This window comes from Pararge aegeria, chromosome 2 (genome assembly GCF_905163445.1).
Source record: "Pararge aegeria chromosome 2, ilParAegt1.1, whole genome shotgun sequence".
NCBI lineage: Eukaryota > Metazoa > Arthropoda > Insecta > Lepidoptera > Nymphalidae > Pararge > Pararge aegeria.
In genome coordinates this window covers 1,371,019-1,392,302 of record NC_053181.1, presented here as the reverse complement: position 1 = coordinate 1,392,302, position 21,284 = coordinate 1,371,019, and the positions used below count along the sequence as shown (strand labels likewise).

Here is a 21,284-nt window from a genome sequence, read left to right as displayed (position 1 = left end):
AGTAGACGTACGGACAGACGAACAGCCGATACTATTGTTTACGTCTAATTCTATTCGGCTATACTTTTTTTATACAACTACAAGTTAGCCCTTTCCTGCAATCTCACCTGGTGGTAAGTGGTGATGCAGTCTAAGATATATTATTTTTTTTGAAACGCGTTTTAAAAGTAGCAGGCAGTAGGTAAACGAAAAATTGTTAAAAAATTTACAATTATTCAAGTCAACATCTCTTGAGGATGCTCCGGTTTCGGAGCGAAACGTGCGGAGAGGGTAGGTACCCTGCCGAAGATCTGTTTGGTGTGGAGTTTAAAGATAGGAGAAATTATAAATTACAGCCCACGGATTCTCTTGCTTTTCGCGGAGTATAGCAATTTAAGCTTAATTTTCATAATATAAATAAATAAATAATAAATAAATAAATATACTACGACAATACACACACCGCCATCTAGTCCCAAAGTAAGCGTAGCTTGTGTTATGGGTACTAAAATACCTGATGAATATTTTTATGAATAGTATACATAAATTCTTATAATATACAAATAAACACCCAGACACTGAAAAACATTCATGTTCATCACACAAACATTTTCCAGTTGTGAAATTCGAACGCACGGCCTTGGACTCAGAAAGCAGGGTCGCTGCCCACTGCGCCAATCGGCCGTCAAATATCATGGAATTCCGTAAAGTAACGCCTACTTCTATCTAATATTTAAAAATGACTAAATAAACAGGTATGACAGTGGTGGAGCGCAAGTCTATTAAACAATAAAAACTACGACAGTAAGTAAACGTCGGGATGTAGTGGGTGGGCCAGATTGCTGGATACAGTTGCATTGAATCATACTGCAATTTTTAACTGCCACTCATATTATTTATGGCTCTAGACTTACGTCCAGTTCACATAAGACATATTTATAAACGTATCAAAGTAATAATAATAAATTTATTTTACTCATGAAATAATTTACACAGACATTCTTGATAACTTCTTTGACTTTTACTATGAATTTTGGTTACCTGCTTGCTATGTAACTTAAAATAAATAAATAATTAATTAAATAATTATACACACATCGCCATCTAGCCCCAAAGTAAGCATAGCTTGTGTTATGGGTACTAAGGTGACTGATGAATATTTTTAAGAATAATATACATAAATACTTTTGTATAAATAGTATAGTAATATAGCTCATCACACAAACATTTTCCAGTTGTGGGAACCGAACCCACGGCCTACGATTCAGAAAGCAGGGTCGCTGCCCACTGCGCCAGTCGGCCGTTAACCTTCGGAAATATTTTTTTTGTTAACTACAGTTTAGATTTTGGCGGTTTTCCAACTCCAGTGATCCAGTCAGTTCATTCCATTGCTGGTATCGGCCCTTATTGGACTGGCCTGTACCTTGGATTGCTTTGTAAACGCTGTTCACATTGTACCAGTACATTGCTACTGGAATACTGTTTAAATTAGATTGGATTTTCTAATATGATTAAGGATGGAATCGATCGCTATTCAAATTTAAAAAATAATCTATATTATTGTACAAGCGGTGATAGCGCATTGGGTATTAGTTCGACTTCACTTTCGGGGGCCGAGTTCGAATCCCAGCACGCACTTTTAACTTTTTTAAGTTATGTGTGTTTTAAGCAATTCTTTTAAGAAATCTTTTGTGGGGATGGGTATATGCTTTTATAACATACCGAAGCTAATATTAGATCTAACTTTACCTAAGTTTAAACAATATATTAAAACACATCTAACAAATCGTGGTTACTACACGATTGTTGAATTTCTTAACGACAAGGCTGCTTGGAAGCAGGCCACTCCGCTCTCATCTCTCACAAAACAGAAAAATTCTAAAGATTGTTAAACTTTAAAATTATTTTGGAAAAGAACAATCTGCTGAGTTTCTTGCCGGCTCTTCTCAGTGGAATCTGCCTTCCGAACCGGTGGTAGAGTCACTACAAACAGACTGACTTGAAGTTTCAAAAGTGCTTATTAATTAGGCCCTACTTTGGAATTGGAATTGGAACAATTGGAACCTCCCGGTTTGTTCAGGGATGATGGCAAGAGACCAGACGGTATGACTATAGTACCGTGGTCGATGGGGCGTGCGCTGGTGTGGGATGCGACCTGCGTTGATACGTTGGCAGCTTCTCACTTGCCGAATCTGCTCAAATGCTTAAGCACCGTAAATACTCCGTTATTTGTAATGACTACGTTTTTGCGGCGCTTGCGTTTGAGACTCTAGGGCCATGGTCAGGGACACGAAAATTTTTATTAACATAGTGTCACAAAAATTGGTCCTTACGTCTGGTGACCCAAGAGCTGGCGCTTATTTAGCCCAACTAGGCTAAGTCTAGCTATACAAAGGGACAATAGCGCCAGCATTTTGGGTACCATGCCCATAAGTGAACAGTTAGACGGCTTATATTTATTATAAATATTAATTTTATTTTGTAATTTTTATTTCTATCTATATGTATTATTACTCATTAAATGTTTTCCAAATGTAAAAAAAAAAAAATTAGGCCTACTTAAAATAAATGAATTTTGAATTTGAATTAAAATATCACTTGCTTCAACGGTGAAAACATAACGAGGAAACCTGCATGCCTGAGAGTTCTACATAATTTACAAAGGTGTGTGGAGTACACCGCACTGGGCCAGCTTGGTGGACTATGGCCTTAATCGATCTTCTGAATCGTAAATACAATTAAGATAATAATGGAAGGCTTTATGATTATGGATGGAGTATATTTTCAGTTATTGTGAGTTGATTGTAATGATACCTAAACTCGTTATCGTAATAGCCTTCTGTGTGTTAAGCCACAAATCTGATAGTTTTCACTAAAAAATATGAAAAAGTTCCACTTTTTTTGCTTTGCTTGTATAATTTTTAAATTGAAACGTTTATTTATAAAACTTGGAAATTTACTCTAGTTTTGAATTTGGAATTTTATTACTTTGCATTTATTTAGGTGAGGATGGCGAGTTCTGATGGCGAGAAGTTTTAATAACTTGCTTTAAATGTTAACATTAAGACATTCTTTATCAAACAGTGGTAGTCTTTGAACTGATGGCTAAAAATGTCTGAAAGTGAATAATCGGTGTGCAAAATTAACTTGCTTGTAAATTTAAGATAATTCCAGACATATTTATTATCTTCATGTTGTAATCATATAAACTAGGCATAACAGTCTTTTGATTCACTGCGATCAAAATTACTAAAGAGCGCTACGGTCGGGTGGACGAATATAATTGAAGCAAATTAGAAGCCTCTATAGGTCATCGGTATAGGCAGACTGCAATGCAAATGGCTGGAATCATCCTATAGAATATTCTCGCACATTTCCTTTGTTGCAGATTAAAATAGAAATATGAATTCGAAAATGCAACTTTATTCATTAATTCATAATTCATTTATTTCAAGTAGGCCCAGTTTATAAGCACTTTTGAAACGTCAAGTCAGTCTGTTTGTAGTGACTCTAGCACCGGTTCGGAAGGCAGATTCCACCGAGAAGAGCCGGTAAGAAACTCAGCAGATTGCATTAATATCAGTAAATTATAATCAGTAGGAAAGTAGGCTCACAGTGCACGCCACTAGTGCACGCAGAGCTAGTTTTTGTTTAAAACCAGCCTGTTTCCGCGACTTCGTCCGAACAGTACAACAATATTATATTGTACAACAAGTGCATAATACAAGCAATTTTAACAGAGTCGAGGATAATATTAAAGGCGAAGATAAAATTGTTTTTATGACGTTAATACCACATACGCAACGGAATAGGCACTCTAATCCAAGATCGAGGAATTGAAATAGTGATATATATATATCTTTAGTTTAATTTTAAATAGAATTCTGTACGTACGAATTTATGACGTCATGCTCATATGATAGCTCAGATCTACATTCGTTGCTAACAATGTATAAAAATTTTTATTGTTAGTACATTCTGGTTTAGATTTTAAACTTAGATTTTCGTTAATCAATATTTCTTAAATATCAGTATCAACGGACACGAAAGTGGGTAGTCAAATTCTGCCAGTGGCATCTAACATGACATCTCGTACCGCCACAGTCCCGCCGTGACCACGATCCATGCAACTGGCTCGAAATATCGACAAATCCCAAATTATTATAGTGGTACCCGTTGAACTATATTAACGAAATTCCGGTTCGTAAACTCTAGAGCACAATAAGCAATTTTAGTCCACGCTCCCCAAGAGCTTTGGGGAAAAACAACTTCAATAGCAAGAAAACTGCTATATTTTTTTTACTTTGAACATCAAGGCCTCATTTGGGCAGCGGTGTATCGTGATTCAGCCTTTATCTATTATAAAAGTTATACATACGCTGACGCGGATTTTGTAGGCATTATTTAAATCTACAACTTTTCTAAAGAACTCAATCATATATCTCTCATCGTTAAGGCGTAAGGAACGTTGGTAAGGAAACGTTTTCTTTCGAACGTTTTTTCTCCGACTTACTGTGCAGATCTGATTACTAAACTGGGTTCTTTTGAGTTTTCAGTTTAATAAAGCCTTTAAAAATTTCAGTTTAAAAACCTGTGACACTCCACAATAACGTAGCTTTCTAATGGTGAAATAATTTAGAAAATCGGTTCAGCAGATCCAGAGATTACCCCTTACAACGTCACAAACTCACAACCGTTAGCTCTTTATAATATTGGTATAGATTTTAAGAAAACTCAATTACAGTACACACCATTTCGCATGTATTCGCATAAATCATAGAAGCCATTGTTATTTTTCCCGTTAGTTAAGAGTAACTGTTGTCGTTTATTTACTTAATTTGTGAGGTCACGGAAGTTGGACTTTGCGCAAAAAAGTCAAGGTATTCTCATAATGTCTACCGTACTGCTTTATTTATACTTTTCGCCTCTTTGACTCCTTAAGTATGCGCTTTCATCTTTAACTTGCGTCTCGTATTCAAAACTGTATTGTGATTGGATTGCAGCAAGCACTATTTAGATGCGAGTATAAGCACATTTATTTATATTATTATATGATTATAAAATATAAGATTTTTTTATTTTTTTAAGTTTTTTATCCTTGAGCATGTATTTTAATCCCTGATGCAAAACGACGGGGTGTTATAAGTTTGATGTGTCTGTGTGTGTGTGGATGTGTATGTCTGTCTATGGCATCGTTGCTCAAGAACGGAGGAACCGATTTCTAAATTGTTTTTTTATTTTGTTTGAAATTAAATAAGTCGAGATTGTCTTTGCTATGTTTGATAAAAATCGGTCTAAGGTTACCGCCGCTACAGAATGGCGGATTATATATTTATTAACAACTCCCTCAATATGGGTATCAAATGACTATGGCTGAATATGAATTGACTTGACTAGTAGAATACTACAAACTATGATAAATTATGAATCCATGATTGCCGCCACCAAATAATGGGGAATTACATTTTTTCACAAAGTCTTGCGGCGCGGCGGTCGGATATAATAACTAAATAAATAATAAAAACTTTTCTGATTTGAAACCCTCATGCCGACCCACACTTGGCCAGTTTTCGTTTAAATGAAGTTCCTTAATGCTTTAGGAATTAACTGGTAGAAATCATCACGTAAGGAAAAAGCGTTATGCTCTCTCTCTGCGAGACGTTTTGTTCCGTTCGGCGGCGTATTTTTGATGTGGCTGCCACATTAGTTAAATACTATTTTTTTCCTATGTTCATAGTAGATAGAGTTCAGAACTTCGCACTTGACGAGGGCCCCGACCGCACATGGATTCAATGAAATTGAAATAAATTATGAAACAAAATAATCATTATAAGCAAAATGAGGTGTGCGTTTTTTAGAGTTCCGGGAACGGGACCCTATTACTAGGACTCTACTGCCTTTTCGTGTATGTCTGTCTGTCTGTCAGTCACCAGACTGTGTCACATGGACCGTGTTAGTTCGAAGTTATAATTTTCACAGATGATGTATTTCTGTTGCCGCTAAAACAACCAATACTAAAAAAAAGAATAAAATCAATATTTAAGCAGGCTCCCATAGAGCAGACATGATTTTTTGACGTTTTTCTATACTCGCACTTGGCCAGTTTTATTATACGCTAACATGTTGCCAGAGGTATATAACATTTTTTTAAGTAGATTTATAATGACATGTTTTTTTTTATTATTTGAATTTATTTATCGTCTCATAGGTCTCTCATTACTTTTTTGGACTCACAACTTAAATCTCTGTGTCGAACCATGTCACGTACGTTAAACTCACTCAATGGAATCTGCTCTACAATAGGCTTACAATAACCAATAGCCGGAATATGCCACTATGATATTGCATTATATAATTTAAGAGTCATGCAATAAAGGTGATATAGTTATCACTCTCGGTTCAATAGCGCTTAAAAGCTATGATCTTGAAAAGGCATCCTGTGCTTTATTCTAACCTACGTCATGAATCATGAGTATCAGACCACTCTACGAACTGGTTGACGTCTAGAACATACGTATATTAATGTCATAGCTAAAGAGTTTGTATGCACTTTTTTATGTTTAAATGCGCGTCCATAACAAGTAGGTAGAAGCATTAGTCTTATATCAGTTTTGTTACAACACTACTAATATTTGCATTGATATCTTGGAGATGTCTCTTAAAAAGTTCAAAGTTTGTATTAAACGTAAGCTTATGAAAAGTCTATATTATTATATTATGGTATAAAAGACTAAGTAATCGATAAAAAAGCTTGGGTGTGAATTATTGCTCTAACAAGGTTGCTCTTCTAATAATTTTAAATGACAATGTGAGATGGTGATAACAAAAAAAAAACACCTGGCTAAGTTGTTGCGGGCTTCTTCTTAGACCAGCAGGGCTAGCACGGGCGGGAGATAAAAATTATATCCCCCGATTATATCCTCTGACAAAGGATATAATTAACGTGCCCACCTGCTAAATCATGTAACATGGAATTGGACGAGTTTACCTCAGTTTATTAATACACATATATTATTTTGATATTATTTCTACTTGTGCGCCAGTGCTCTGAGAGTTGATAAGGCTGTGGGAGAAGATAAATCTATATCCTTTCCCCGGGGATAATTGTCTCCTGCCCATGATAGCCGTGCAGCACTCGATTGGAACTCTCGTAGCTTTAGTTTTAAGTTTATATGGTTATTGCCATCATCTCACTACTGTGTAATTCTCATGTACGCATCAAAAGTGCCACCTACTCCTACTCGAATGAAGATATTTTCGACTTTGACTTTTGACATTACATTAAAAGTACTGTTTTAGTCCCATAAGGATGAATATGTTTTTATTCCACTACAAGTTAGCCCTTGACTGTAACCTGGTAAGTAATGGTACTTGGTTAACCTGTTACGGAACATGGCAGTTATATTAAAAACATACACCTAATCGGTTTCTACGCAACATCGTACCCAGTTGCACCTATTCACACTGTAAAAATTTTATATCTCGGAGTCCGTCAGCCAAAAGACAAACAAATCCTGTTAATTACCGGTTTTGTAATTTTTCAGGAGGATCTTCAGTTTAAATTTTGTATGTTTAAAAACGCTCAACAAATTCTTGTGCAATTTGGAAAATGATTTTGTGCAGTAAATTGGCGGACTTTCATACCGATGTCGTTATATTATTCCAAAAACTCGCACAAATAATATCTGCGTTTTCATTTCTCATACGCATGGTTAGAGCTTGGAAAACTCTCCCTAGTTATCTTCTCGGAGAGTTTAAAATAAGAATCAATTATAGATAAGTAACATCTTTAAGGAAAGCGCATTTAATCTTAGTTATCTATAATTTTCTATATAAGATTGTGGTCAAGCGCGAGTCTATATTCAATAACTAATCAATAGACAATTGCAAATCGATCTCGCTGTCAAAATTATGCATTTTTGACTTAGAAAAATAGAACTGTTTTATACTGTTCTTCTATGAGCCTGAGTTCACGGCTTATCAATATGGAGAATCCTTGAACTGTGTGGGTAGGGGTGCCGATGGCATTAAGGTGTACCTACCTAGGTCAAAGACTTAAATGGTACTATTTTCTTGATTTTAAACGGTATGGTAACGGATGTGCATAAGGGTGACGTGCCGTTAAGCGATTTAGTGTTTCGGTGTTATGTCGCGTAAAACCGATTAGGGGTATAACTACCATACTCCTTAACAAGTTAGCCCGCTACCATCTTAGACTACATCATCACTTACCACCACGTGATATTGCAGTCAAGGGCTAACTTACTCGTATAGTAAAATGAAAAAATAAAAAATAAATTGAATAAACCAGGGTTTAGGGACAATATTTTGTGAAAACGAGGTAAAATTTTGTTTACATAACTTTGCCAAGATATAAATTAAACTAAAACTAGACCTAGGTATAACTTAAACAGCGTAAAAACTTCATACGATCTTATTTTAGACTTAAATGCAGCACACAATATTATTACTGTGGTATTAAAAAAAATGGCTAACCTGTTAGAGGTATGTCAGTGATATAAAATATGTTATCATATGTTTCTACGCGACATCGTACAGGAACGCTGAATCGCTTAACCGCTTAACTTAACGTTTTTGTCGGCAGGGTGGTTACTAGGCACGGCCGAAACCTCCCACCATACAAAAAGAAAAATTAAAGAACACAAAATTTTTCATATACCGTTTATTTTTATTAAAGCTTTCCATGGATTTTTCAAGTTATCAATCCATGAACTCTTGCTACAAGCTACAAGGTCCGAACCAAAGGACCTTGTAGCTTTTTAATTCTTGTCGGAGTTTTTTATTTTCGTTTTTTATATTTTACAAAACGGCTGTATTTTACTTACTTCTGCTTAAGATTTAGTGCATTTTATGACTGACTTATAAAGCGGAGGTTCACAATGCACTGGGTTTTGCTTTATATTTTATTTATTGAAGGTTGTTGCACCGATTTTTGAAAAATCACACAAAATTAATATTGGTTAAGAAACGAAAGTGTGATATTTTTTATTCGTTACAAGATGGTCGCGAAAGAACCCATTAAATCCTTCAATAACTTTTGTAGACTGGGTTTTTAAGGTAAAACTAGTGCATGTGCCATCAGTAAAAGAAGTGCATTACCGAGGTAAAAAAATAAGTTACAAAAACGAAATTGATATATTTAAAAAGAGAACTCACGACCAGTTTGTGAGAATTTTTATTTAATGAGTTATAAAAATTAATAAGGGTTAAAAAATATCCGTTATTCAGTTTAAAAAAAAAATTATAAAATAAGAAATAATATTACGTAATAACCTACCATTTCAGTATATCAAACGACTCGTCCAACCAAAGAAATTTTCCGAATTCAAAACATACTTGCAGAGTCACAAAAACCTTTCAACGAATTTTCGATCGTGAAAAGTTTGCCGTGTAATCGGGAGCGGAGTAACAGTGCCTCCCGGTACACCCCACGCGGGAAACTGAGGGTTCAGCTAACCCGCAACTGTATATAAACAACAGGAGGATAGAACATGCTACGCTTTTAGATGCTGTTTACATATTCGATTTCTCATGATGCGAAATTTGTTCTCTGGTTCTCACATCTTATTATTAAAAGTTCACTTAATTTTTTCTTCAAAATCATTGCGAATCATCATCTCAAATGCATTTGAATTCAAATACAAATAATCAATAATACAAAAATAATATATTATCTCAGGCTCACACTATCCAATTACTTAAACTAAAAAGAACAATTTTTGATATTTAGATTGAAATATATATGTGCATTCGAGTAATCTTGTAAGTTATTAAGTTGATTACAAATATAAATATTCCGAATAGCACGATATTCAAAGTTATTCTTCTTCTCTGTCGGTTCGCTCGTTTCAAAGCGGGCATCATTTAAGTGTTGCAGATTAAAAAAAAATATTTATATACTTAATTAATGTAAAATATATTTTATATAAAATAGATTTAAAATTAGCAATAGTATGTGAACGGGCTATCCTAGCCGTAAGGAGAGATATAAATCACTCGATGCACTTTAAGGCCATTTTAACCACCTGTGACTCCTCATACTCATACTCGTACTCAGATTTTTTTCTTAAATTCATACATTTTCTATCTGGAGTAACTAAAAAGGCAGCTGAGAAAAAAAACATGTTGACTTCTTAAATATTAGTCAACCTCTTTTTATAAACATAATTTATACTCGTATGTGCAAAGAAAAGAAAATATTTAATGTTAGATTAAATAGCTGCTTTCTGTTAGCGGTGTCAAGGAATTTTAAGGAAAATTGTAGAATTACAATTGAGGTTAATTAAAAATGTATCTACTTCTCTTGCATATACTACCGCCCGTACTACTGCGCACGTGCCACGAACTTGATGCGAGTTTAATTTGATTTCCGAACGAAATTTAAACCGCGCCATATTTATGGCTTTTGGAGGGAAAACTGAAAATTGCTTCTTCTTAGAACATAATTAATTTTTAGTTGTTTTTCGTAGTTATTTTCGTCATGAAGTTAAATAACATACATAATTTAACAATTTTTTCCCATTGTTGTATTTGTCACTAAATCAAGAGTACAAAAGTAAAAAGAGTAAAAATTCGATGTTTTTTATCATTTTTAAAAAAGAAAGGCTACGGTCGATACCTATACAGTCACCGCCTCATGACTCATATAAAAATTTTGATAACAATTAATTGAATACCATAAAATGGGCATTGTAAATAGAGTAAATTTAAATGTATTTATTGCTCACTTTATTGGCTATTATGGCTTCCACATAAAAGATAGGTAGATATATGCTGTCGCTGAGTTTTTCAGAACCTTTTTAAGAATAACAATACGTTATTTTTATCTTATCCTACCACATGTTGACGCTCTTTTCAAGGATTCAAATACTTATTATATAAGGAAGCTTTTTTTATAAATAACTCGTTTACTACAAACACTATTGCGCACTTATTGTGAAATCAATTTATATTTCTATTAAATATGCTTTGAATATACATTAGTCAAAGAACATTAATATTACTATAACAACTACCTACCTGTGTTTCACTTCACTGGGTATGTGTACCTAAATAACAATAAATTTCTTTAATAGCCTCGACTGTAAAGGTCCCCATTCACAGGCAATCTGTCGCAGCAATCGATTGCACGCAGATTGCGTTGATCTATCGCTACTAAACTTCTGACTAAACTCTATTTTTAGCAGGGTTGGAAAAAATCCGATTTTTATAATATAAATCTAAAAATAAAAATCAAGTCGACTGGTTACATAGTGATGACGTAAAGTGAAGCCAAACAAACAAACACACTTTCGCACTTATAATATTTTGTTGACGGCCGATTGGCGCAGTGGGCAGCGACCGTGCTTTCTGAGTCCAAGGCCGTGGGTTCGATTCCCACAACTGGACAATGTTTTTGTGATGAACATGAACGTTTCTCAGTGTCTGGGTGTTTATCTATATATTATAAGTATTTATATATATTATTCATAAAAAATATTCATCAGTTATCTTATTACCCATAACACAAGCTACTATTACTTTGGGACTAGATGGCGATGTGTGTATTGTCGTAGTATATTCATTTATAATATAAGTAATAATTACCGATCTCAGAGTGCCGTCCTCTCTCCGCGCGCGGAGGTCGATGGTCTGGAAGCCGTCGTCCAGACCCTCGAAGGCCTTATTGACCACTCCTCCCGCGTCCTCGGGCAACATTGTCAACTGGAAAGACAAAGAAATTCGCAATTAAAAAAAAACCATACAAATTTGTTGACTGGGTTTTTTGCGATTATAGAGAGAGTAAATTATCATCATCGGACCAACAGCTTGGAATAGTACCTACACATGGGCTCCTGTAAAACGGGTTCAAACTATAGAACCAAATTGGTGCGGATGAAGATTATGAACGGCAAGCTTTACTTAAAGACATTAAAAGAGGCATAAAAATTAGGGCATTAAAAGAGTCTCTGAATACTATCGTCGGAAACACTTGCTCGCAAGATTTTTTTATTACTTTAAAAAGGCTTTATTAAAATACACACAAACTAACACAATAAATTAAAGAAAAAAAATAATAACTAAATCAATACATAAAGAAAGTTTGGATAAGGATCTATCCAAACTTTCTTTATATATTGATTTACTTTATGTGTTTAGGGTTAGTTTTTTTTTTTAAGTCTTTATTGCACACACACATTTTATATAAATTAAAAACAAATATAGAATCTCTTACAGGCAACCTCTGGCAGAAGGAAAAGCTGCAAGAGAGCGGGATAGTGCAATTATATATACATATATATTCGAAAATAAATAGACATACATATAAAATATATGTATATATACTTTATTATATAAACTGACTTTTTTCCAAACAAACTATAATGACACTGAGGCTGATAATAAAAGGATTCTCACGATACCTCTTATTTTGAAACCTGCATTTAAAAGTTATGGTGAAATTAAGAAACCGATATACTTTACAAAATCAACATTATTTCCAGGATCAAGCAATCATTTCTGAAATAGTTATTAGCGTAACTAAGAGACACTCTTATTTTTGACTCTATCACCGGGAAATCGGATGGGGAAGGCAGATTCTACCGAGAAGATGCCGCAAAGAAACTTAGCAGGTGCTCTTTTCAGAGATCACCGTTCTTAAAATTATTATTTATTTATTATTTATTTAACTCTTTATTTGTATACCACAACAATAACATATTTAAAATATAACAAAAACAGAAACATATCGAAAGAAGTAGTAATACAAAAGGCGGCCTTATCGCTTAATAGCGATCTCTGCCAGGCAACCTTAGAATTAGAAAAAAAAAAAGAAGAGGAGAATAGACTGCTGGTGGTACAAATATTAAAATACATACATGCGAATAACTACATGCTAATACATAAACTAGTGTACACAAAAAGATAAAAATTAAATAATATAATTAATAAATAAAAATAAACTAATATATATAATAACAACACTTACATATTTAAATACTATAACATACAATAAATGTAAATTATGTGTGTACTCGTATAGTCATATTATGACCACCGAAGCGGTGGTAACCGAGGGTAGGACTTCGATTTCACTTTCGAGGGGAGAGTTCGAATCCCAGCAACTCGCACCTCTAACTTTTCAAAGTTCTATGCGTTTTTAAGCAATTAAAATAGCACTTGCTTCAACGAACATCGTAAGGAAACGTGCATGCCTGAGAGTTCCCCATAATGTTCTCAAAGGCGTGTGGAGTTCACCAATCCGCACTGGACCAGCTTGGTGGACTACGGCCTTAACCGATACGAAGAAGAAGATGTCACATTATGATGAGCTTCTAAGCAGCCTGATATTCATCATTTTTAGTTATAGTAACCTCGCTGTAATATATTTTAACTGTTTTTTCCAACTTAACTGGTACTTATTGGTATTACTTTTTACCAAAATTACCTTCGGCATCATGTTATAGTAAGATACTCAACCCCACGGCCACAAATGACTTTTATTTTATACCAGCTCTTGACAGCGACTGCGTCTGCGTTTGTTTTTGTTTCAAAGGATATTTTTAAGTTGTGTATAATTCTTGTAAAAAATTACCCTCTTTTGTTTCTACCGACGGTCTAATAAAATTTTAAAACACAAAAGCTGGTATTGCGACTTAACTATGATAAGAAGGTATATTCCCTCGCGTACTTTTTTGTTGGTAATAATGAGTACTTTAACCAAGTAGCACATAATTTTTATGTATCATCAATAGTTTTCTCATCACGCGACATGTTATGAATTTTATAAGCAAAATGTTGCTACTTTGGGTTACATTATTGCAATTTTCTTAAGGATCTTCATTTTTTTAAAGACAAATTATAGACAAATTACTTTGTCATAGTTAAGCTTTCTTATGGTTATAGAATGGTTATAATCGGTCAAGTACTTTCGGAGCCTATTGGGTACAAAAATAACCAAATAAAAAAATCTTTCCTATTCATAGTATTAATTTAGTTTAGATTACATATTAACTTTCATGAACCTCCCATAAATCTGCGATACACTTTCCTACACACGTAACACAGCATTAAAGCTCATGGGAACCGCATTCATTGCACTGTGCACTGCGTCCGCGCCTTTCTATTTAATTAGTATTTGTGACGTCACACACGATCACTTGTTCCGCACGGTTGCAAGGCTCGGTTGTATCCAATGACCATTGACTGCTTTCGGTATATGTATTGATTTTACCTTATTACGTCTGAATGGTTTTTTTTTTAGTTAAAATAAATAACGGACCAAGCAGATGTTATTATGAGCGAAACTTTGCAGGGCATACTAGAAAACATCCTGCTATGTGCCGCCCTGTGTCCGCAACCAAAGGCGTTGGTGCTAAGACTCATGTGACATAGCACAAGCAACCACACCCTTCAGATCAGAACACAGCTTTTTTTTTTTTAATAAGCACGGTGGTACCCTACCTCTTATTAGGTACGTTCCAGGAAAAGCTATGTTACAAAAAGCTCAACTACTACTAAATGTAATAGAAAAAAAAGGCTGCACAGACTTCTGTATTTTGGACGAAAACATATTTTATAAATAAGTAAATTTGGAAAATCCAAAAGTGCAGGACTCATAATGCTCATTTAATTATCAAACATTGAAAAAAAAAAAAAAACAGAAGTCGTTCAAAATTAGTTGCCGAAAAAACAGCTGTACTAGGAAGGTACTGCACAAGCGCCCCTGGTGGCCCCTGGTGGAATAAATGTACATAATATCTATAGATATAGATATATCACCATCCATGTTAATTTTACATGGATATATATAGATATTACAGTCTTGCAGTTTTCGTTTTTTATTAATTGCAATTAAACTACACTGAATTAATTAATCATTCGCATTCAGTGACCTACAATAGTCGATTAGAATTTTTTTTTTTTAAATTTAACTCAAATAATGGATTTTTTCACAAGTTAGAGTGTTTTCGGGTTTCACACATGACGGACAGGAAAATTTTTTGACCTATTTTATTGTTTTTTTCCAATTCTATTGCAGTGAATCAAATTTAAAAGTATGGAATTAATCTCCATTAAATTATCTCGACAATAGTATGCAAAATATCTTGATTCCATGAACTAACAAGGCTATAATAATAAAAATAGCCGCCGAAATGAGGCGAAAAAATTTTTTTCTCTCTCTCTCTCTCTCTCTCAAACTCTCTGATGCTTCGCATCATGAGTCGTGCAATATGATTATAGCATATCCTGTATTTTGCGTCGCTAGCGTTTGAAATCTTGTATAACCCTCTAAAATTATTAAAGAAAATCAAGCATATTTATTTTTCCATACACACGAATTGAAAGTGTTTGCTTATGACAACACTATTGAAGATAAAAGACCAACACGAGTAACACCTAAGTTACGCGACGCGTACCTTATGCAGTGACCAGTGGCGTGCATAGAGGGTATGCAGATGATATAAAATGAAAAAAAAACCTCCAGTACGAGTTTTAAAAAACTTAAGGATAGGCGTTGTAAGAGTTATAAAAAGCCTACCCTTAAGTATTTATAGTTTCAACTCGAGATTTTCTTCATTTTATAACTTAAATAATTTTGCATCTGATATTCTGATTTCTATCAGTGGTTTACTCTAAAACTATTAGGTTTTCGGTTTCACAGATAAGTCTCAGAGACAGTACATCTAAAACTTGTGAAGTATTATTTCGGTTTTAATTTACTAGTTATATATATTATATATATATATATATATATATATATTTGGGTTTAATGTTTAGAACGCTGTGTTTCATAGTAAATTGACAGGTTAGTATTTTTGTATTTCATCATCATCATCACATCAACCGATAGACGTCCACTGCTGGACATAGGTCTTTTGTAGGGAGTTTCAAGTTCCACGATTCTGAGCCGCTTGGATCCAACGGCTACCTGCGACGCGCTTAATGTCGTCTGTCCACCTCGTTGGGGGTCGACCAACGCTGCGCTTACCAGTACGGGGCTGCCATTCCAGCACCTTGGGACCCCAAAGTCCATCCTTTCTCCGAACTATGTGCCCGGCCCATTGCCACTTAAGCTTCGCGACTCGTTGAGCTATGTCGGTAACTTTGGTTCTTCTACGAATCTCCACATTTCTGATTCGATCGCGTAGAGATACTCCGAGCATAGCTCTCTCCATCGCATCATTTTTGTATTTGCTCATAATAAAATGATGTGAAGTCACGCCGAGTTTACACAGGTGGCTTACAGAGTTACAGCAGAGGCAAATTGGCTGTGCCGTTCGCGCCTCAACCGGCGGGCATGAATAAATTCATGACATTCAACCTCTATGCATACATTACCCTGTAATCTTAATTTCGTACATTTTTTTTTTGTTGCAACCTTTTTGCAAAACTGGTTTACTTAATTACGACGTACCTTTTCGTATGATATAAAAAAATATGTTTAAAAAGTGTTACCAAAAAGAAATTACCTTTTTAAAACGAGGAGAATTAACGCACGTATAGTACTTAGATACTTCTGAATATAATTGAGATATAGACAATGTCTGTTTTTTTATATCCCACCCTCGACTGAAGGTCACCTGGTGATTTATGATAATGCTTAGTTTGACGGCCGATTGGCGCAGTTTGCAGCGACCCTGCTTTCTGTCCAAGGCCGTGGGTTCGATTCCCACTACTGGAAAATGTTTGTGTGATGAGCATGAATGTTTTTCAGTGTCTGGGTGTTTATATGTATTATTCTAAGTATTTATGAATTCATCATCACATCAACCGATAGACGTCCACGGCTGGACATAGGTCTTTTGTAGGGAGTTCCAAGTTCCACGATTCTGAGCCGCTTGGATCCAACGGCTTCCTGCGACGCGCTTAATGTCGTCTGTCCACCTCGTTGGGGGTCGACCAACGCTGCGCTTACCAGTACGGGGCTGCCATTCCAGCACCTTGGGACCCCAACGTCCATCCTTTCTCCGAACTATGTGCCCGGCCCATTGCCACTTAAGCTTCGCGACTCGTTGAGCTATGTCGGTAACTTTGGTTCTTCTACGAATCTCCACATTTCTGATTCGATCGCGTAGAGATACTCCGAGCATAGCTCTCTCCATCGCCCGCTGAGTGACTCTAAGCCTTCTTATGAGGCCCATAGTTAACGACCATGTTTCAGAGCCATAGGTCATCACTGGCAACACGCACTGTTCGAAGACTTTCGTCTTCAGGCACTGAGGGATTTCTGACGAAAAGATGGCACGGAGTTTCCCGAACGCTGCCCATCCGAGTTGGATTCGGCGGTTCACCTCCTTCTCGAAATTGGACCTACCTAACTGGATCGTGTGTCCTAGGTATACGTATTCGTCAACAATTTCGAGTGCAGTGTTCTCAACGATTACTGGTTGAAGCGGAACATGAGCATTAGACATAATCTTCGTCTTGCTCATGTTCATTCGTAGGCCAACCTGTTGAGAAGCTCTGCTGAGGCCATCGAGCATCGTATTTAGGTCTCCCAGAGTCTCTGCCATTATGACTACATCGTCGGCAAACCGAAGTTGAGTGATGTACTCGCCGTTAATGTTGATGCCAAGTCCTTTTTTGAAGAACAGAACCACCACACTCCTGTGCCATGCCTCTGGCGTTGTGCCTTGGTGAATAACGGAATCAAACAATCGCTGAAGGACTTTCAGTATCGGTTTTCCACCTGCCTTCATTTTATGAATTATATACATATAATTCATAAAAATATTCATCAGGCATCTTAGTACCCATAACACAAGCTACGCTTACTTTGGGGCTAGGTGGCGATGTGTGTATTGTCGTAGTAAATATTTATTTATTTATAAAAAAAAAAATAAAAAAAAAAAATGCTTATTTCGGGGTATGGCAGTTGTATTGAACTTATCTGTATCTACGCGGCTTTGTACCAAAAAGCTAAATCTCTTTAACCGGAGCAGAGATAGCCTTAAATTATCCACTCAAATCGGAAACCGAACCAGGAACCACGTCCGCCACAGCACATCTATATTTAAGGGAGACTAGGGAACCGCTACTGTACTTATAAAAAAAAATATTAATTTATTAACAAAGTTTCTTATTATTAAAACACTGGGCATTGATATAATATGTTACTATATTGTAATACAGTAACATATTAAGTCAGCCGTGTGGTGACGGTAGATCAGCATACAGTTGTTAAGGTTTACCCCCTTTCCGCGGTTGTCGTACGAGGCGACTAAGAGAATATAACGGAGAACGGGTGTCCTCTGTTTTACTACTACCAACTACTGTGATTACGAACCCGTCTGCCTCTGTCTGGATTATGAGCAAACCTGGGGGGTTTAGTCCATGAGGAGAGGCCTTTAGTCCAGCAGTGGACTGTTATAGGTTATTGGGCACGGGCCCACTATACGGCACGGGTCTACTTCCACAATAAGAAGTAGTTAAGACCGTAGTCCACCACACAGGCCCAGTGTGGATTGGTGGACTCAACACATGTTTGAGAACATTATGTAGAACTCTCAGGTATGCAGGTTTCTTCACGATGTTTTCCTTCACCGTTGAAGCAAGTAATATTTTAATTACTTAAAACGCACATAACTTAAAAAAGTTAAAGGTTAGACTAAGGTTAGGTTAGCTGGGATTCGAACTCGGCCCCCGAAAGTAAAGTCGAGCTCCTACCCGCCCATCACCGCTTGTATAGGTAATCCAACATCTAAAAAAATCTGCTAAAATAGGTATGTTTGTCACCGAAACATAATCATGGTGAAACGAGTAAAAATTGTACACGAAAAGATATAACAACGATGCGCATTAAGTGTGGTTGAACTTAAAACATCTTCAAATACCGTTACGTTAATATTGAGATAGCAACATTTTGAGCAGAAGTATGATATTAATAATTCATAAGGCCTAACATAAACGTGCGCGGGATTCCGCTAACTGTAAACATTATGTCTGGTTAGATACTATTTGATGGAAGTGGAAACTGAAAGCGGTGATAGACTTCGGTTTCAGTTGCCGAGTTTGAATACTAGTACGCACCTCCAGTGCCGTGCACTTCATACATGCGCAAAAGCAATGCCTACCCTAAAATTGATATATAACTCGTATAGGGGGAGAATTTTTGCCGCTTTATGCACTTTTCCTGCTTAACCTGGAAATAAATCCAGTGCACGCCACTGCCTTTCCTTAAGTATTTGTAACTCGTACTGGAGATTTTCTTCATTGGTTATCATCTGCATACCCTGTGCATACCTTCTATGCACGCCATTGCGCACCTCTAACTTTTCTGGTTATGTGCGTTTTAAGTAATTAAAATATCACTAGATTCAACGGTGAAGGAAACCATCGTGAGGAAACCTGCATGCCTGAGAGTACTCCGAGGCGTATAAATTCTACTAATGTGGTTATCTACGGCCTCGACTCTTATCATTGTGGTAGGAGACCCGTGCCCACAACTGAAAAATGTTTGTGTGATGAACATGAAGGTTTTTCAGTGTCTGGTTGTTTATCTGTATATTATAAGTCTTTATGTGTATTATTCATAGAATTATTTATCAGTCATCTTAGTTCCCATAACACAAGCTACGTTTACTTTGGGGCTAGATGGCGATGTGTGTATTGTCGTAGTATATTTATTATTTATTTATTTGTTTATGTACACCTTTGCTACGCTCGTGCGTACAAACAACTCGTCCTTTTAACAATCTTTATAAAAATAGAAACAAAACTGATATAAGAAATAGAAAATGCACATACAAATTAATCAAAAGAGATTTTCTTTTTGAATGTATGTTTTTATGATTTCAAAATAATTCATTACTTTCAAATATATTCATAACTTTTTAGTTTACCCTCGCATTCTACGCTTCGCTCGTTACACTTTTTGTGAATAGAGTTCCCGTTAGTTCTTAACATAACGTATTTTTTTTATAAGTAGTAATAATTGACGGACCAAGGCCCCAAGTCAGTAGGCCCCTCTTTGTAATTTATTTTTGTTTTTTTATAATTTTAATTTACTAATGTGTTTAGAAAGAACGTCCCAAAGAACTCTATTTATCAAATTGCTGAAGCAATGTTGTTCTGTCCCAAAAAACGTTTTGAAATTTAAAAAAAAATCGACTTTAATATACGCCCAGGAACTTAAAAGCAAAATTTGCTTCTTTAGGTTACATAATTGTTGATTTTTTAATAACAGCTCGACCGATTTCGATAAAATTTAAATGGGACCACTTGGAAATTTTTCAAATCGGTCAGGCGTCTTCGAATAATCGGGTAACATACATAAAAAAAAGATCACGACGAATTGAGAAGCTCCTCTTTTTTGAAGTCGTAAATCGAATAATAAAAGCAATATGTGAGAAAACAAAATTAATAAAAAAAAACCTCAGCCTCATCATTACCTATCGAAAAAAAAACGTACACTTTAAATTTCAACTTTTTTTTCTTTTTTATTACAGCGGCCATATAAATATACCTTCTGTGAAAAATTCAAATCTATACCTAATGCGGTTCATGAGATAGAATGTTATATTGCTAGCCTGCCTGCTACCTACAAACGGACGGACAGACGGACAGCAAGCACCTAAAAACCGTTATAACTTACACCGGCAGCTGCACTCGCGTTGAAATCGATTATGTGCAGGACTAATCGGCGCGGGGCGTACCTACAATCTATTGCGGTTTTACTTTTGCACACTTGCACAAGAATCAAAATTACTAGCATTCCCAAAATCTTCAACCCATTACCGGCCCACTACACAGCGCGGATCCATGTCACTATATACTATATATGTAGCGGCGTGCAATTCATACACGCATAAAAGCACTGGCTTCCCTAAGAGTAGGAAGATAAAACTTTTCTATTACTATTAATAGAAAAATTTTCTATTGCACGCCGTTGTATATATACGCTACCGTTTCATTTATGATTGTTACTGTAGTTTGAAGCTGAAGTGGAAATGAGTGGGGCATATAGCTCGGGGAACCAAGGGACGATGGGGTTCCAAAATGCTGGAATGGCGACCCCGCACAGGTAAACGCAACGTTGGTCGTCTCCCAACGAGGTGGACAGACGACATCAAACGAGTCGCTGGGAGCCGCTGGAACAAGCGGCCCAAGACCGTGTATTTTGGAACTCTCTACAAAAGACCTATGTCCAGCCGTGGACTTTAATTGGTTGAAGTTATAATGATGATGATTATTTGTATTTAGTTCACTAAACGAATTAAAAATTAAATAAATACAGTATATATAGTTTAAATATAATATGTATGTACACTACCGTTTCATTTAAGATTCGATATTAAAGACAC

The 21,284-nt window shown here is 35.8% G+C and overlaps 1 protein-coding gene across 1 annotated transcript in view; it reads right to left on the bottom strand.

Annotated features, from left to right (window-relative positions):
- LOC120635034 (solute carrier organic anion transporter family member 4A1) overlaps positions 1–21,284 on the bottom strand; it is an 88,955-nt gene that overhangs the window by 66,367 nt on the left and 1,304 nt on the right. Inside the window, exon 2 of the mRNA XM_039905943.1 lies at positions 11,587–11,703. Coding sequence (XP_039761877.1) covers positions 11,587–11,697 — 111 coding nt within the window. The 5' untranslated portion in view covers positions 11,698–11,703. The remainder of the gene's footprint in view (positions 1–11,586; positions 11,704–21,284) is intronic.